This window comes from Neopelma chrysocephalum, unplaced genomic scaffold (genome assembly GCF_003984885.1).
Source record: "Neopelma chrysocephalum unplaced genomic scaffold, ASM398488v2 Primary Assembly neopelma1_23, whole genome shotgun sequence".
NCBI lineage: Eukaryota > Metazoa > Chordata > Aves > Passeriformes > Pipridae > Neopelma > Neopelma chrysocephalum.
In genome coordinates, this window is record NW_020897691.1 from 2,082,138 (window position 1) to 2,102,184 (window position 20,047).

Here is a 20,047-nt window from a genome sequence, read left to right on the forward strand (position 1 = left end):
CTCACAGAGGAATTTTGAACCTGATCTAATATTTACAATGCTTTTAGACCTTTGAATGAAAAGTTCGATATGTATGTTATTTCTAGGTCCTTTTTACATCAAATCACATTTGTATTATTTAATTGGGCTATAAACTTCTCTAAATTCACAGACTAAAAAGGCTTGGAATCAGCTATAGCACTTATGGGCCATATGCATGGACTTGGCACAAATAAGGGGGCCATAAACTCTTTCCTGATGCAGAGTAAAACCATTTCACAGCCCTCAGAACAAACTGCATTCTTGGTTTAATCTTGAGTAACTCAAACTGGTGCAACTGAAACTGTAAATGAAACATAAGTTGAATATATTTCTGTCTGGATCTAAATTATAAACGAATGGATACATGATATACATGCAGCAAAACAATTTTCTAAGTAATATTTGCCTGCTGAGGAGAAGTTGGAGCAGACAACACTGTCAACATAACATTTTTAAGGGCTGTGAGTAATGTACATATATCCTCTCCTATATCAAAAGCTAACAAAAACATTAAAGCATTTAAATAATTGTATTTTTGATTTTATTAACAATGCTTACAGAAAAGACAGCTTAAATACAACAGGATGGCATCTTTCAGGGAATTTATCTCTTGCAGAGTTATAAAGCAAAAGGTCTATTTTTTTCTAGAAGATGTCATATACTTACAAGTTGTCGTCTAGTCGCTTTATGTCATCCAAAACAAATGAACGAAGGCTGTCTGAGGAGCAGGATCCAAAACATTTTAGGGCAGAAATATACTTAACTCTCCCAACCCAGTCATCATGTAGCTTGCGTTTAAGACTAGGGATATAAATGGAAACATTATTAGGCTATAGGAGCACCTACTGTAACATACCCATAGGTGGACAGGAATTTTTGGTGTGATATTATATACACAAACAATGCTAACATTTAATATCCAGGGCAGATACAGAACCACTTTTCCAGCTTAAAAGAAGGGGAGCTAAAGCTAGGGTTGAATCTTGTACTTCTCCAGTCACAATTACGCTTCCACCTAATCAGGCACAATAAAGCTGTTCCTTTGTCAACTGGATAACAGCAATTGTAAATTCTCCCCTGGAATTTTATTCTGCATCCTCCCTGTTGTAAGATCTCTTGTAAAATCTTCCACTGAAAATGATGGCATTTCCTTCACATAAAACCAAGTGAATCATACTTACTGCAGTTTGAAAAATTATTTTCTTTAGTTAGATAGGGTTAATATATAAACAGAAATTAATCCTCCATTTAGCCTAGACAAAACCAAAATTAAAAAAAAAAATAATGCAAGACTGATAGTATTTTATCATAAGCAACTTACATGTTAAAATTTTCGGAGTCCAAGAACCGGAATTGTGATTCTTTTTCGGGTTTATATTGTTTCATTATAAAGTCATCATTGGTCATAGTAAGCAGGTAAACATAACCCTTATCATCTCCCATTAAGATACTGTCCTTAGCCAGGTGATCTGGCGTAGTCACCGTGCAAACACAGAGCAGACAGTTTTTCATTGGTTTGATGACATAGCAATTATTCTGTGGAATATGGTAGACAGTTTATTAGATATTGCACCAGGGTCCTTAAATTGACTGAATCTATAATGCTTATCCAGTTACATCAGTGTTCAAATCTTGACTTTGTTTTTTCAAGCTCCCCCTATGATAGCTGTTTCCTGGTATCAGAAACTCATGGAAGATCATCCCAAAGTGGAGTTAATAGCAAACTGTAAGGGTTTCAGCAAGGCTTCATTTCATAGGTAGCTTTTTCCATTTCAGCGAAGAAATACTAATTATGAATTTTAGGAAGGATCTCCCCATGCTGAGTGGGATGGTATATTTACTAAGACTGTATATAGTTTCCTGTTCAAAATGAGATGCTGTCTACAAGAAAATTGGAAATAGCCAAATTCACACAGGGAGAAATTATATCAGAGTCCTAATTATCAACACAGCCTAGGAGTGTCAAGTGTACTTATATGGGCAGGTGTTTCAATTTTTGAAGCACAGAGATAGTGGGAATGAATACAGTTGCAAGTCACTGTGGTATTTTGATAGACTGAGAAGGCACAGGAATAGGATTTTGGGTCATCTGTATTATACTGTTTATTGGTTCTACTTTCTGACTCCATCTGTTATTTGATTAAATCATCCTTGACAGCCTAAACTGGGAACTGTTCACATGCCATAGGAATTAACTGCTTCAATGCTGTCTATGTAGCACAGAAACATTAAAGAGACATAACACAGATACAGAACTGACTATATATTATTTCTGTGGTCTTGAAAAAGAGATGTTCCTATTAAGTAACAGGTCATTTGCAGCTCTCACTGATGTAATGACTGGAGGGAACCTGGAGAATAAATTTTTGAGCCTTCCTCCCAGAAGTCCAATTGGATTGACAAAAGGACTTACATTGACCTGTCTGAGTTTGGGAAGCAACCTTTCAATATTGAGAACAAAAAAAAATAAATTAAGTCCTAAGACTTGATCTTATCCTAAAAATATTTACTTTGTTTGTCCTCATCATCTCTGCCAACTCAGAATTTCTGAGAAAAGCCCCAGGAACAGACAGAAAATGCTAAGGTATAGGTCAGCAAAAATTGTATTTTGTAATAAGGCATTCAAGAAAACTTTAACAGCTTGGACATACACTAGCAATATCAAAATGGTTTTGTTCTTAGGAAGTCCTGAACAAACACAGGATATGAAGAAATATTTTCTTTCAGTCAGGAAGTTACCTCCTTGGAAAACCTGTCCCTCAATTCTTAATAGATCCCAACATATATTTATATACCAATGGACACATATTAGATATACAGGTGCACACATATGCATTAGATACACATGGAAAATAAATTCTTTGGGGGTTTGTTTGCAACATAGTACAAATTTTTTCTTCCAAACTTTTAAGACACTTAAATAATCCCATTTGGTGTGGAAAGGGTATTCCTTCTTTAGTATAAATTCCACTGTTTCACTGAGTTCCTACAAAGTTAAAAGCCTTCCTCCTGTTAGACCAAAGGAATGTAAATATATATCAAAAACAAAGACTGATCAATTTTCAGGCTTCATGGTAGCATTCGTCTCATCTGACATAATACCTTATCTTCTGATTTATAGTCCCAGACAAGGACTGTACTTTCAGTTACAGCCACGACATATTTCAGCTGAGGTAGGAAATCACATCCAGTGATCCAAGCGGTATCCTGATAAAAATAAAGAGAACCTACAGAAGGATTTTCTCTGTAAATTTATAAATTTTCTATCATGTAAGTACATATTTTAAACCATTTTTCCATATACTCTGCACTAGCACCTGCTAGGTCTAGCCCCACTGAGAGTTCTAATTCTACATGAGGAACTCTAGTTCTAGCTCATAGATATAGTTTCAGAGGCACCAGGCTCAACCTCAGTTATCAGTGGCTTACCTCAGAGGCACAAATGTCGCACATGAGAGGATACAACACATATTGTTAGTTGAACTGTAATGACACTCTGAAAAAGCACTTGGAGCAGAGGAAACTTAAGCTAAAACATCTATAGGAAAGCAGATTAAATTTTTACCCGGATACAATTGTGTTTGGAAAAAAAAGAAAATTAAAGGCAGTCAAAATTACATCTATAATAGCGAAACTCCTACTGAAATGAATGTTTATGAAAATAAGTGGCTTGTATTAAATAACTTTAATTCTCCCAACAGGTAGATCAAATATTTACAAATATATACATCTGCTCATATAAAGCTATTTTTCAAGTGTACCTCAAATTATACAGGTATAAATGTAAAACGATTTCTTTTGCAAAGTATAAGATTATACACTACCTAGAATTTTGGTGGGTTTTTTTTTGTTGAAATATTAATAGCTGTTTGACTTTCCCTCCCCCTCAAAAAATGTAATGCACTTTTCCAAATGACAGTGGGATTGAAATGGAATATACTCCATTTGCTATGTCTGCAATGACACAATTACCTACTACTTTAAAGTAATTCAGAACATCCATAAAATAACACTGGCTGAAATATCTTTCTTTTCTAGATTAAAATGAAAAATTTAAATAGCTCTGTTATTGCAGTTCTTCAAGTGATATACCTATCTGTAAACTCTAAAAAGCTTTGTTCCTGTGGAAGTACTTGATAAACAGCTAAAACAGAGACCTGTGTTGCCAAAGATAGCTGCCAAAGGCAGCTGCTGATGTTTCTACTTTTATTTCCATTCCTGCACACAATTTGATTTTGCTGTTAGTGTAAAGGGTTCAAAATCCTGACAGAGGATGTCAGCACCCTGTTGCAGTAGAAAGCTTCTTTCCTTCCTAATGGTCTGTGCGCAAATGATAATACATATATAAGGATTTCTTGTGCTATTTTCTATAATAAACATGTGGAAAATGTCAGTCCTGCAGAGGCCTTATGGATTGGTTGGTAATTCCTAGGGAAGAATTTGTTAACTGTGACTTTTTGGGGTCCTTACAATATATCAGATAACAATGACTAACTGGTATGAAAAAACTGATTTTAATTAAACCACTAATTAAGCCACTATTTTGTTGTGTTGGTGTGTGGTGATGCAGTCAAATTAACAGGTTTCAGCTTTAGCTTATAAGAAATTCTTTTCTTAGTGCTGCCATACTTGACAGACAAACAAGGCAGCTGCACCAGATCAAGACCAACCTTTTCATTTTTTCCTTATTCCATCCTGTTACTCAAGGGCTCTGTCTTCACTTCCTCATTTCCAATAGTTTCTGTTTCACTTTGGCTCATCATTTTTTATGATTTTCTATGTCATATTTAAAAGACATTTCATTTCCATTCTTTGAGAGAAGTGATTTGTTCACTATCAGTATTCTCATCATCATTCACTGATGACTCTATGGTGACTATTATTTTTAGATGTCAGCTGGATGACTGTTAGTCCATGCACTCCTGTGGGTTTTTTCCAGTGGTCATATTTTAAAACAGAAAGTTGTATGGTGCTAAGTCAAATACTGTACAGAGTTTTAAGTGTATTATATTTATGCCTCCAGTCGTTTCACTCAGTCACATAATCTCATCAAGAAACAAAATCAGGTTTTCTTGAGGTGACCTGTTCTCCATAACATCCCTGTAACAAAACAGTAACTGATCTGTACCCATAGTTCATGTCCCATTTATACCATCATGATGCCAGGAAAGTTCTGATGGCTGCAGTTCACCAGATTTTATTTCTAGTCCTAATATGCTCTACAGTCTTTCTGGCTCAATACCCTGAGGGCAAGACCTCTGTCACTCTGCTTGAATAAATCTCTATTCTGAAACAACTTAAGAATGAGAACACTGAATAGAAGAAAGCATAGGAACATAAGGATTGCTGCAATCTGTTAGCCACCCTCTACATACATCACTGGTTATCAATGGATGGAAGGTTTGGAGTCTGATAACTTATCTCTGAATAAGTCCTGAATTCAGTACCTTACTTCATTTGCATGAAAATGCACACAAATAAATTGCTTCATCAATTAGCTATTGATGCCAGTATTGATGATGATGTTAAAAGAACTGAAAACGGCATAATAATTGTAGTGAAAAATGAATGGACTGTTTTTTCTGCATATGAGAAAAAGAGAAATGTAAACCCTGCAAGGAAAAATCTAGGACAGTTCACCGTATCTTTAGTAAGTAAATGGTGAGGGATGATTTACACTCACATATGATATTGTCCTTTGATTTTTAAAAAGTATTTAGATAAAAGGTATTGAGATGCAAAGCTTCAGTTTTAATAAGCATGCTTTACATTAGAAAAGCTGTGACCAAATTCTAGAGATGAATCTCTCAAAGGTTCTCCAAGGTAATAAATTTAATAGCATCATACATTTCAACTGTCTAGAAAGCGGAATTTATTATCTCAAAGAAATCCAGAATTTTATTTCATTTAAAGATATAGAATTTCAATTTAAAGAATAACATAGTTGTCATGAATATTATGTTCTGCAAGCATCACAATCTTTTAATAACCACCAAAAAGTACAGGAACCTCAAGTCCAAGAGAAGACATTTCAATTCTATTTTCATGCAGTAGTTACAAGAAAGATGAGAAGAAATTAAATTGAACAAGGGCAGGACCGTTCAATGGAAGCCCTTAAATAAGAATATTGGATAAAAATGCCTATTCCCTAAGACAAGGCAAAGCATGAAGCAGAAGAGAGTAATTTTTAACTAGGCCACCTGAAAATTTCATAGCTCATAGTAGTAGGGCCTCTGGTCTGGAGTACTTCTATTGCATTTAAAAACTTCTACTATATAATAAGAGATAGTCAACAAAATGCACTGTTCCTGGCACAAGATACTTACACAAACTTTTAGGACATGTTGCTTCGCAAAGACTAATGTCTCTTGTCTTCAGGTCATCTGAAGGAAGCTCATTACCTAAAATCTGCAGTGATACTCCCAGGGTAAAAATGAAGTTTTAACGTATGTACTGTGTAGCCAATCATCTACTTAGGAAGATGTAGAACTGTTTTTCATTAACAAACTCATTATGTTACTTATTTAAATTTTACAGTGACAATAGAAGTGTTGGATTTTAAAAGAAAATATTCTGGCAAGGTAATGGGTAAAGGACAGTTTGATAGAAAAAGCAGCATTTATCTGAGGTGTCATTTATCAGAGAAAAGAAATCAAGTTATTCAATTGTTTCTACAACTGAAAGCAATAAATTGAACCTATTTGACTTATGGCAAATCATGCAGGAGTCTCAAAGTTAGAAATGGCATTAGAATAAAGCTCAGTTTCTAATTATTTCAATTTAGTACCGGCTGATTTTTAATTGAAATTATCTAACAGGAAGGAGAAAAAAAGAACTTACTTCAATATTGATTGTTGCCTGAACCTTCCTCTGAAAAAAAACCAAAAAGATATTGTTACAATAACAAGTTAGCAAATAAATTAAAAATCTAAACAAAGTTACCTCTCCTCTTCACAGGTAGATCAGAACAATAGAAAGAGTACATGGTTAAGATCTGAGAAAGATCTTTAACCTGCCTGCTGTCTGTTCCCCTATATATAGTGAGGAACTTAAAACTTCTTTTTCTCTCACAGTTATTTCATGGTTTCTTTGTTGGTTTGGGTTTTTTTAAATTGAGATGTTGGAGTAAGCAAAATTTTAAAAAAAAGTAAAAAAATAGTAAAAAAGTAAAAAAAAGTGAAAAAATAAATAGTAAAAAACACCCATTTTTACAAGGGAGTATAGATCAGCTGGTCTTCTGATGGAGTTGTGCTTTTAATGCTTGTTGACAGCTAGAACAGCTTCAGCTCCTGTAAGAAGCAGGATGTGTCTTACAGAAACCCATGTTTAATGTCAACCCAGATGCCAGAAAAATACCAGGCAGAGGTAGCACTTCAGGCTGCAAACACAACTACCCATATGGGCATCTTTCACCAAATGTAACTACTGGTGGACAGTGTAGCATGTGGCTCAAAACTGGAAGAGTTTAAAGTCATAAGGTGGTCAGAATACCTGACACCATCATCCAGTAGAGATAGGGTTACCTTCTATCTCCTTTAGCAAAACTAGTACTCAGTTTTCAAAAGCAGTTTCAACCTTTTTCCTTCTGAAACACCCGCAGCTGCTTTTTCACCTCCTCTTGCCCCTGCCCCTCATCAGTAACTACTCAGTTCCCATCCCACCAATTCCACATTTCATAAATCAAGAAGCTAGGATCAAAGTCTTTCTTCCCATAGAAGTGAGATGCTCGGTGTCATCATGGACAGTGTTTGAGCAGAGTTTAAAAGTATTGTTAATCAAGAGATGGATATTCATGCACTGTTATCAGACTTGGCTTTATCTACAGTAACATTAACCAGAGTGTGTCCTTAAGGCTGCCTACTCCTACAGGTCTTTTGTGCTGATCAAGGCAGTATCCGTGTCTGAGAACCTGAGGAAGGTGAGTGTCTTGTGTTCTAGAGGAAGCAGGAAATGGCTGATGGTGTAGAGCTGTATACAGGTGTTGAAGCACATTAGGTCCACATTTGTTGCAGAAAGCAATGCTTAGCCCTCAAATAGAATCACAAAATCACAGAATCATTAAGGTTGGAAAAGATCTTTAAGATGATCAAGTCCAACTGTAAACCTAACAGTGCCAAGTCCACCACTAAATCGTGTCCTCAACTGCCACTTTACACATCTTATAAATAACCTCCAGGGTTGGTAACTCTTCCACTTCCCTGGGCAGTTCCAGTGCTTGACAACCCTTTTGTTGAAGAAATTTTTCCTAATATCCAATTGAATCCTCTTCTGGCTTATCTTGAGGCTGTTTCCTCTTGTACTGTTGCTTGTTACCTGGGAGAATAGACTGACCCCCACCTGGCTACAACCTCTTTTCAGGTACTTGTAGGGAGTGATAATGTCCCCCCTGAACCTCCTTTTCTCTGAGCTAAACAACCCCAGCTCCTTCAGCTGCTCCTCATAAGACTTTCATCAGCTCCGTTGCCCTTCTCTGGACTCTCTCCAGCCTGTCAATCTCCTTCTGGTAGTGAGGGGCCCAAAACTGAACACAGTACTTGAGGTGTGGCCTTACCAGTACCGAGAACCTGCTGGTCTACAAATGAATATTTCTTTGCCTTCACTTCAATTTCCAACAGATGTGTAAAAGAACAGGGGATTTCTTATTACAGCAACCAGGGTTAAAAAGTCTCCAAGTCCTCTTTTAGACAATAATGAGATTCACTAGCAATTTATGTAATGGATGATGGAAGCCTGTCACTGGTGAAATAGGAGATGATTTTGAAAGCTATCCTGATGTACACAGGCTAAATTAAGCATTCTTAATGCCATCTAACATGAGTGACACTAATAATTTGCTGATAAAAAATATGATTAATTTTATTTAACTGAAGTTTAATGGATAGACAGGCAGTGATACAGTTTGCAACCTCTTTACTTTTTCTTAATCCTATTTGTAAATAAGTGTTTTTTTCCCAAAGTTTTTAACTATTCTCTGTTTCCACTCAGTATCAAATAAAAACTTTTCATCTAGATTGTTAACTGAGTCCGAGGATATAACACAACCATTAAATAAATTGTTGTGAAGGTAATTGTATTTGCTTTCCAAAGAACAAAGTGAATAATACGGTGTTGATCTTCTGAGAAAACTTCTTTGCACTGAACATCACTTTACACCGGGGTGAATGAACAGAATATATTCCTTTCTCTTCCTCTACATGTATGTTTCTTACTATTTAAATGCTTCAGTAGTGGCACAGTTCCCAAATCTTCGTTCACGAAGCCTAGCCATGATGAGTGGCACAGTTAAAAATCTGTATTATATTGGATTCAGTAATTACATCTGACTACATATTATTCATTCATGTACATGGAGCAGGTTGACTTGCATGGGATATATGTGCATCCAAGAACACCATAAGTTAATAATCTTGCAAATGCAACAATTATACAAAATAAGCCTCTTTGTCTATTTGTCTATGCACTACTCATTAAATTGTATGTTGGCCCCTTCATCCAGATTGTGAGTCCTACCAAGCAGTATCTTCAGGGCAACCATCTTCATATTTCTTATAACTATGTTGCAAAGCCAAACTAGACAAAAACTCACTGAAAGGTTTCTTTAAATCCTTGATCTTTGAGATAAGAATGAATTGCCAACTCTGTATTTGTCTTTGTCATGTGAAGTCATTTTCCAGGAACAGGATTCAAATTACTGCAATGCTAAAGAGACAGAGTTTTCTCTTGCTTCCTCAGTATGTATCAGAGCAATTCTAATGAAGTAAAAAATCATTTGCTCAGATTAACTGTGACCAGAGATCTTATAATGAGTAAATGTCTGCTGTTGTAATGCCTTAGCCATTTTCAGAACATACAGTTTTATAAGTGGGATTTGAGGTCCCTATTTCACTGTGTTAAGCAACTATGTAAAATAATTTACATTGCAGTCACTGATGTCAGATGACATCAGTGCAGTGACTGTCAGATGACATCAGCCCAACCATCAGGAGGCAGTAATTCAACTTGAAAATAGCATGGACAGCTAGCAGGTGGGGAAGAAAGCTATTTTTAATCTTATACTTTGTGAAATGATTTTTCATAGGTACGTAATAGGGATAATGCTCTGGAGGATAGAGAACTAGGCTTTCAAATAAATTATTTCAGCGTTTACTAAAACTGCAGTACCACTTTGTTATTGAATCATCCACAGGAGTCCTTTCTTTGTTTACAAGCTACTGTCATAAGCATTATGCACTAATTAGCTAAAACCCCTAGAAAGCATTAGTGCTGCTTAAAGCTTTACTGCATTGACTGAAATAATTTTTCATAAACTGGTTGCATTAAAATTGTGCAAGGATAAACCACCAATGACCATAGATGTGTGATGTACCTCATAGCATCTACAAGTGCTAAATTACATCTAAATAGTAATATAATCATCTGGGAGATTAATTCACAAATTCTACTTTAACAGCACCTTGAGCGTGAATTTCTACTTAAAATGGTACAGTTTTCCTTACAGTTTACTGATTAGGGGACTAACTGTGAATCAGTATCACTCGGTCTGTCACAAAACTCATGACTTTCAAGCTTTTAGATGTTGCAGTACTGGATAAATCTTATTTGCAAACTGATGAATGTTTATGTCCATTCTAGATAATTTCAGTAGCCGTAGAAAACAGTTAATTCCCTGATTTCCACTCTATATCTACAAGTTAATTCTGATAGCATATTTTGTTTTAAGGGAACCTTTCCTAAAAAGAAATGCAGATTATTTTCTATTAAATGAATTTCTGTGAAGAATGTCTTTTATTAACCATCTCTACCTTATATCAACTTATGTGGACTGTTCAGTAGGTTTATAATTGAAAAGAAAAATGTGTATTTCTTACTGTACTTGAAAATATAGAAAAACTTAACTTTGATAAGAAAGATATCTAGCTTTTTTAGAGGTTAATTTGCATGCTAGATGACAGTCCACTCAGTTCCCATATGTAATGCCTAATGAAATAATAAAACAGTTTGAATCAGAATTACCTGGTTGTTAAAAATAGTTATCACTCCTTTCTGGGAGGCTGTTATTGTGAAATCCAGATGGGATACCTTCACTATACCCTTAATCACATCTTTTCTCTTGACAACTGTCAATGACAAAATATTTCACTTAATCTTACAGACACAGGAAATCTAAAAAAATAGAACTATAATAGCAGGAACATTTTCTCTTCCTGAAATGAATTTTGATACCAAGTCCAAGGCAGTGATGCATTATATCATAGATTATCCCATATTTGACCTAATTAAACATGTTGCATTTTTAAATATCATTAATGGATTATGGATGTGCTAGTTCTTCTTACATTATTTCAAAAAATACAGAAATACAGAGAGTGACTGCATAAATTACAGTCTGAGTCAGAAAAATTCATAATTTTAAAGCAATTTAGGAATATGAGAACTGGCAAAAGCAGCAGTGGAGTGTTCAGATGCAATGAGTTTAGTAAAAAACCGTATATTTTGGAACATGTAAGAAATAGAATCTTGAACAAGCAAAGACAGACATGTGAACTTATCATAAGAAAGTGTGCAACACATCGCATTAAAAAGAAATAGGCTTTGATACAAATGAAGTATGTCACCTGAATCAGTAATCTGCTTTTTTTCAGATACAAGGAAAACCATGCTTTCTTTTGACTGGGAAAGCAGGTCATCACTTTCTCCTGTGAAACAGCCAAAAATCTAAACAAAAAAAAAAAAAAGAACAAACCAAGTAATTTATTGCAAAACTATTTCTGGAAGATATGCTTATATGTATGAAGTCAAATAGTTATCTCACGTTTTAATCTAACATTCTTTGAGTAAGTTTCTTCATGTTGTTTCCTTTAACCATTAGCTGTAAATATGGCTTTAGATTCCTGAGATCTGCTACTCAGGCACAATCTTTCCTCAATGTTTGTAAAGAAGCAAGAATACATAGGGCTTCTAGGAATAAAGCCCATCTATTTGACAAAGCCATTAGTACAGCTTTGCCTTGTAATGATTGTTTGTAAATAATAATCTTCAATTTTCTTTTTACGGTTCTACCTACTTGTGCTTCCTCGGCTAGGCCCTCAACTAGAAAAAAAAAACAAACAGCAAAAGGCAGACAAAACAGATTCCTCTGTATTTATAAACTGAGATATTCAAAGTAGCATAGTGGTTTAGCCTTCATAGAAGAAGAGCTTTTCCATAAAGATATTTAAATTCTCATTTGCTGGAAAAAAACCCTGAATATAAAGTCCATTTTTAAAAATTCTTTCTTTGGCCATCTCCCTGAGTCTGGCAATGTTCCATTTGTGCTGAACATGATGGAGATCCCTACACAGATATTCAGGTAGGAGCTCATTTCTGCTGCTGGGTGTGAAATTTTCAGCTGAAATGCTCTCCAAAGCTCAAGCTCTGTACCCAAAAATAGTTTCATAATTTCCTTAGGAAATTAGTTCAGCCCCACTCAGCTGTACAGACTTTAAACTCTTTTCTCATATATGGACATTGTTTATACTCACTTTCTTTCATGAGTTCTGAAAGCAATGCCCCTTTGGATGCAAGACAAAACTTAGCACTTTATTCTAGTTCAATATTTTCCATGTTATACAATAGAATTCCTATTTTCCTTCTTCAAGAGATTCAGATGTACATCTTTCAAAAAAATATTCTCACACAACATTAGTCTTCATCTTTCACTTCACAGGTCCCTCCTTACCTCATACACGATTATTATCAGACATCACCAGTCAATATATTATGTATTACAGCCTCTTGCATTTCTCTTTCTAGTTTCTTGAACTATCATTGTGTCTTTCCATCCTGTATCCAAACATAGAGGCCAGTTGTCCTGTACTTCCACGGATCTTTTCTTTTGTCCTTACTGAAAGGAGTGACATTTTGCTTTCTTAAGTGTATGTACCCATTTCCCAGGCAGAGGAGAACAGACCCGTCAACTTTTTGGGGACTAAGGTTTTGGTGGGAGGACTTTTTCTTTAAGGATAGACTTATCCAGTATCAGGTCCCTCCTGAGTCCTGACAGGATGCCAAGTGCAGTGGTTGGGCTAGGCCAGCAGTTGCCCTAAAACCAGCAGTGGTGAAAGTTTTCAGTGCACATGTAGGTGTGTCCTGTCTTGCTTCCTGTAGACATGAGATGGTGCCATATCTGATCTTTTGCTCCTGCCCAGCATGTGGACAACTGCCCAAAGAAAGGTCATCTTAGAAATCCCTTACAGCTGCATAAATGGCTTCTGCTGACTCCAACACGGAAACAGCCCATGACGTCTACCAGAGGTTGACAAAGAACATAAAAGGTGAAGCAAAATGCAATTTAAACATCAGATGATTATCACTGAAAAACTACAGCTGTCTAAGAGCCAGCTACATTTGGGAAAGCGATGCAGAAGTTAGCTTCCCAAGGCATTGATAAATGATAGCTGTTAGACTGTCCAAGATATGTCTTTTAAATTGTGAAGCCAGCAAATAAGTAAGGGTAGATCTTAATTTATCTAATGAGCAGATTTCAGATTACCTTTTTTTTTTTAATAAAAAACTGTCCTTTGAGCATGGGTGTACTGTTGTGGAGACTACTGAAAACTTAGAAAACCCTGAACATGAAGGTACTTGAAAGAGAGAAACATCAGTAAATTAAAGAAATAGGAACACTCACACAAGATCATGATCTTTTAGGTCATGGAAATATATTTGGAAGATTTTTTTCAAGCTAAAGAGAGGCCAGATATGGAGAGGTAAATTTGGAAAAAAATACATCTGTGAGAGTAGGAACAGAGGAACAAAGGGTCAGGGACAGAGTTCTGGGAAAGGGGGGCAGGGGGAGAGAGAGAGAGACAGAGATGACAAAAGAGGAATATCAAAGGAACAACATGAAGTGTATCCCTGTTGCTTAACTTTCAAGATTGACAGTGTGCTCAGCAGTGCCAAAAGCAGAAGGGGAACTCAGAAGAACAGAGTTGAAATACCATACTTTTAGAAAAAAATAATTAGGAAACTGGAGCACAGACAGCAGAAACCATGAGGGCTATTTAGGATGTTACAGAAACTGTTATTAATGATAGATTTGAAAAATTAAGTATATAAAGGAAGCTGAGGCAAGATCAAGACTACTTACATTGTTCACAGGGGCCAATTAAAGGTATGTCCAAGCTGAAGTTTATAGATATGATTTGTCTACTATAACTTGTAGGTTGATGAACATTGAACAAATGCTTCAGGTAAGGGAGGCCTTTCTGTCTCTTTCACTGTCTCTCTCAAAGAACAGCGGGTCTAAACTAGGATAACTAGAATACTTTCCAGTCTTAAAAGGCCAATAATCTTTCCAATAGAGTTTTCAAGCATGTAAAGGAGCAAATTTGCAGGGGTTTGTTTTTGTGTTTCTTTGGGGTTTTTTCGGTTGTTTGGGTTCTTTTTGGTGGGGTGTTTATTTTTGTTTGCTTTGTAGATTTTGTTGTTTTTTCTTTTTCAGAAAAAAAGGCTTCACTTAAAAAGAATGAAAAGACTAAGGAGTATGAGAAAAGAAAGTGGGATTTAGGCTGGACAAGTGTTAAATAGAATCAACCGAAAAATAAAAAGAGCTACAGATATGGGTGGAAAAAAAAAGGGTCTACAAGCACGCTTATCAGTAAGTAAATGTATACATCTTTGATTGTCAAGAGGTGAAAAAGAGATGAGGAGAATTTAGAGCTGTACTACAGCTACTACACTTATAAGTGTCTGGCATAGCAAGTCACTTAGAACACTGGGTTCATTCCTGATGTTAGTAACTCTACAGGATTACCTGAAGCATTTTGAAACTGTAGAGTCTGTCAGAGAAACAAAATTTAAAAAGATCACCACCACATAATATGTAGAATACAAATGGATCCCATTTTATTTTATTAGAACCCATTCAAATGATCCTAGAAGGATCTGTTGTGATCCAATCATTACAGATAGGATGTTATCACAATTACAAGAGATCAAAAGCTGATGCTGAAGTTACAGTTAATGTAAATTGGGCTTAGACAACAATCAAATGATCAATAAACAATTATTCTCTTTCCGTGTAAGCTAACTCTGGAGAACTCCTGGAGTCAGCAGTTTTCTTAATGAAGTTTTCATCTCTTTCTCTCTACCAAGACTACCAAATCAGATCCTTTTTTTTTTTCCTGAAAGGAGCTTAGATTTATGTTCTGTAACATAGAGATAGCTTGTAATACAGACCATTAGTATTCTCACTAAACAAAAAGAAAACAAAAAAGCAAAAAACTCACTGCAGCTTTTCAATGCAATATTACATTTCAAATTGTGCTGGATAAGGCTGTGTCAAGTTAAAGAAATAAATGCAACACTGAGTCTGATTCAAATAGTCTGATCTTTGTCTGTTTCATAACTGAATTATCATTTCTGTCATGGATGAATTTTCAGTTACTTTATGTTAAATATTTCTCCCCTCAAGAGAAAATAAAGGAAAAAAATAACACTTTAATCAAGATTCCTTTGAACAGAGAAATAACAAATATTTCTGTTTCATTCCCTATAGCATTCAATATAGTCTCACTGATATCCATCTTCTACATGAAACACATGCTCTGAGATGCTGAATATTGATTGTTTACCATGGTCTGCTTTTTTCAAGAAAGGTTATGCACAAGGCATTTTAAAAGGCTGTCATCAGTCAGCTCACACTTGGTAAAATTTGAGGAATGCTCATAAAAAGGGTTCTGGGGAATTTTATCCCAGGCAATTCCCCCACAGATTTCATAAGGAAACTAATGGGGCTTTGCATCTTTTATTACACCCCTTATTGTGCTTGCTTGGTTAATTACGCAGCTCAGGTAACTAGTATGACTGCATGAGAAACTCAAGTAAGGTTTTGGAGTAAAAGATAATCCAATAAACGAAAAGAGCTTCCTATAGTTCTCTTATAAACCAATGAGACTGAACATAATCTGCTACTGTTCTGCTACCCTAAACGAAGGACTGTCCTTCAGACTGTCAGCTATTTTCCAGATTTGCCCCAGGCCCTCCCTGAAGGAAATCTTTAATGCCTGACATGAGTAAAGTCTGTGAGTAATATGACATTGTAAGTAAAAACAATGCTAAGCGAGGTATTAACCAGAAATGTTCCCATACATAACCTTATTAAATAGAAAGGGCTGAACACAGTGGTTTTAAGTTGATATTAGGAAATTACTTGACAGCAATTGTTGATAACATGTAAAGAACAGGTACTGGGTATCTTCAAAGTTCAAATAATAGTATGATGTTCCAGAGTAACGTAAAATATAAATATGCTGATGAATTTATTGTTCACCCTACTTCACTTGTCAATACCTTGCTATAAGGCTTTAAGTCCAGTAAATACTTGCCATGTATGAAATGCCACCTATGCTATCATAGGAAAGTCACCGCGTGCTGGAAGTTATGTCCCATGCGCACAATTCTGTCTTCAGGTCAGAAACAAACAAACAAAATCTTGTAGTAATATATGATGATGGATGCTTTTGATACAGACTGGCTCTAACAATCTAAGAATCAGTCATTTTTATAGAACAGTTGCTCGAAACACTGTCCATGGGAAATATCTTAATAAAAGACACATTTCTAGAGCAAGTGTTCATTTCTCATAACATGCAAATACAAAAGAGCACCATGTTTAAAAAAAAGCAAGACAAAGCTCTTTTTCACAAAATTAAAAACTGGATATCCTTTTTAGGTGGGTGCAGAAGTAACTTACAAATGGGTAGATTAAAAATCCATGAAGCGATATTAAACATGGACTGCAGTTGCAACTCTGGCAGAGAAAATCCTTAAGCTATGTGCAGCCAGAAGAAAGGAGGGTAAACCAAATCAATTCTTTCATAGTTACCTCATTCTTACATGATTTTTACAAAAAATTTCTATTTACCACCATTAGAGACAGAAAAAATGATTACATGGTTCTCACTCATCTACAGAATTAAATAATGCATACATAATTCTCTGATTAAAAAACTCTCTATTAAAATGCAGCCATACCTCTAATGCTTCATATTTAAAGTGAAGGCTGGATTGAAGCCTGTGAATAGGTGAAGAGAAAGGAGAGGAAGCAAAGGTAAGAGAAAAAAGAGGAAAGAGAAGAGATGAAGCATTTCTGATGGTTTAGCTAAAGACAGACTTATCCTCAGAGCACAAATCACACACTGTAGTCATAAAGGATTTTGCATTTTGCTGGGAAGCCTGAGGACAATGCATATCACAGAAGTACTTTAGAAGACCTGGACACACCCAGGCTCCAGGCAGCTAGGGTAAATAATAACGTGAGTGGGCCTCTTTATGCCATGGAGCTCTTGAACGACAGACTCATGAACAACACATAATCAACAGAGAAATACTGTTACCATTGAAGATTTTAATTAGGTTTTTTATATTTAATAAAATTTCAGAAATCCTTACCTCTAACCAGTCTGGCATGTCAAGGTTGTTGATAGTCTTCCTGAAAAAAGCCTGAATATTATGGTCCTTAACTGCTGAACCAAAAAGTGCTCGTGTGGTTTTATAGAACTTATCATAGTCTATCTCATCTGTATGGGAGGAACAATATCCACAGTTTAAAACTGGCAAGCTACAGATTCCTTCCTTATCCACCCTACCTCTGGTTTTATTTCTCCTTTCAATATCAAGAGCATGCAAGTTCTAGATCCTCACATTGTATTCACTAAAGCATTTGGAAAAAAGAAAATCAGTCAATGTTTGCTCTTTTAAAAACTACCTAACTTTTAATGCATGATAGGAAAAAGATAAAAGAATAGGTAAAAACTTCTCACCTCTTCTTTCTTCCCTTACTTTCAAACCATGATTCCGATTTGTTTCTCTGAACGTGAATGGAGGGATAAAGTTTATCCTTTCATGCAGCAGTAGCCATTTGCATTGAGAAAAGCAAAACTTTGCCCCCATTATTTACATTTAGCAACTGGGTTTGTATAATTCATCAGGTTTGTGCTTTTACAGAAACATCGCATCATGCTATATGTTCTAACTCCACCAATTATATTTTGGGAGTGATCACCATAGCCTTATAATTTTGCCAGAAGTCCTAGCAGGATTAGAAAAGCAGTCTCATAGTGCAATCTACCTATTTCCTGTAAAAATCACACAGTTACAGTTAGAACATTCAAGATCTTTCTTACAGTTTTCTCTCTACAACACATTCTCTCCATATGAAAATTACACTTTTCCATCAGAAAGAATATCTCTTACCATCGTCTTCAGTATATAAGCCTGATCTCTCTTTTGTCTTCTGGATTATCATTTTTTCAACTAGTTTCTGGAACTGCTCCAATGCATTCTTGAAATCCAGTGATTTAAGAGCAGAGCAACCCTCCTTAACACAGTGCTTCTTTTCAGACATCCTTTATTAACAAGGGACAAGGTAAGAGGGAGAGCTCTTCTTACAGCCATGTCCAAGCCTTGCTTTGCTCCTTAAATCTTAAACTCCCACGTGAGTTCATACAACATGAAGCTGTATGACAGGTATACCAAGCATTACAAAATAATGTAACTAGATAATAATGGTTTAGCATCTCAAGCTGGAAAATGCTGTAGCAAATTGTTGATGTCACAACCCCCCATCATATCACAAAATCCAACTTGCTGAGTGGTCCTTGGTCACAAACCAGGATCACTAAATAATCCAGCATGTGAGATTATTTCATGTTATCTCATGTGACAGAAGAGACCTTGAGATCTTCTACTTCCATGTCCTTTATGTTACAGATTATTTATGTTACAGATATTTATCACTATATCAGCCACAAAATTTTGCTCTAAAGTATAACTTGTGGTAAGGTGTCAAGTCTTAAAAGATGGAAAATCCATCATGTTTGTTCCAAAGGTTAATTGCTCACACTGTTAAAATTTAAGGCTCTTATATGACTTTGTGTGGCTTCAGCTTCCTTCCATTCAGCAGTTCTTGGAATATTTTTACTAATTCAGAGTAATAGTTGGTATCATCTTGTAGTAGGGGCCTTTTTTACCTGGACTACTACTCTATTTTTCTTCTCCTGTTAATTAAAGCAAACTGAACTCTCTGCATCCTACTGCAGCACTTTCCTTCAGACCTCAATATAATATTTGTGATTCTTTTCCACATTTTTCATCTTTTCAATATCTTTAAAGAATGCTAATGCCATGTTGCTGTGCTATACCATAAAATGCAAATTGGTACTCTGGTCAAATAATGAATTTCAGACTATTTGTTAAACTCACTTTTCTGTAGACCACGTTGATCAATTTCTGTATATTGGTCTTTAGCTGTTGATCTCCCAATCCACTTTTCTATTACTTCACCCAAAGCTGATGCCAGGCTTATTGGCCAAGGCTTTCTTGAATTGCCGAACACAGAGCCTTTGCTTTGTGGAGATTCTGTAGTTGAAAGGAAAGGAGAAATTATATTTTATACTTTTTGTGGCAATCTAAAGGATTGATATCACTCAGGCATATTTTGAGAATATCCAAGTCATTTCTTCAAATAAAACCAAAGCAAAACAGATAAAGGCCATAGACTTCACACACGCTTGGAAAATCAGCTGAGCCACAGTTTTGAAACATATAGGGAAGACAACTAATTGGTATTAAGCAAAGTTACTAAAAATAATGCATGTAAATATCTCTGCATGAAATAGCAGAAAAAGTGGTGTGTCATGATATGCTACCTAACACAAGTTCTATCATATCCACTTGAAGTTCTATCATATCCACTGGGAAGAGCACAAAAGTTTCTGGATACTCCTGCTCAACTGCAACAGGCGTGTTTTTGACTAGAATAAAGAAAACAGTTTGGCAGAGAAAAGCAGCAACGATTCCCAGAAAAGGAAGAGATAGTTTGAGGATACATTTTTGCTAATTCCAACAGTAATTCTCCAAGAAAATATCTCCCTTGTGTATCAAGGTACCCAGCGGCAGGTCAGGGACTCTATCTTGGTCAGAGTTATGGTGTATTTGATATATTGCTTCCAGCCGAATCCTTGTTATGCAGTGCTTCCTGTTG

General features: G+C 35.7%; 1 protein-coding gene across 10 annotated transcripts in view; it reads right to left on the minus strand.

Moving 5' to 3' along the window:
- The window catches only part of WDR64 (WD repeat domain 64), a 72,070-nt gene that overhangs the window by 45,731 nt on the left and 6,292 nt on the right, over nucleotides 1-20,047 (minus strand). For 3 of the 10 annotated variants that reach the window (XR_003534361.1, XM_027684225.1, XM_027684217.1), the window contains exons 2-10: nucleotides 19,267-19,422; nucleotides 18,259-18,410; nucleotides 17,455-17,582; nucleotides 11,637-11,736; nucleotides 11,035-11,138; nucleotides 6,862-6,891; nucleotides 3,124-3,228; nucleotides 1,343-1,557; nucleotides 688-822 (exon numbers count right to left, since the gene is read on the minus strand). Coding sequence is in view for 9 of the 10 variants with exons in the window: in XM_027684225.1 (XP_027540026.1) it covers nucleotides 688-822; nucleotides 1,343-1,557; nucleotides 3,124-3,228; nucleotides 6,862-6,891; nucleotides 11,035-11,138; nucleotides 11,637-11,736; nucleotides 17,455-17,582; nucleotides 18,259-18,409 (968 nt within the window). In the remaining variant the exon portion in view is untranslated. Of the gene's footprint in view, nucleotides 1-687; nucleotides 823-1,342; nucleotides 1,558-3,123; nucleotides 3,229-6,861; nucleotides 6,892-11,034; nucleotides 11,139-11,636; nucleotides 11,737-17,454; nucleotides 17,583-18,258; nucleotides 18,411-19,266; nucleotides 19,423-20,047 lie in introns of those variants that run through there. The other 7 variants (XM_027684233.1, XM_027684243.1, XM_027684250.1 and 4 more) reach the window with 7 other exon arrangements.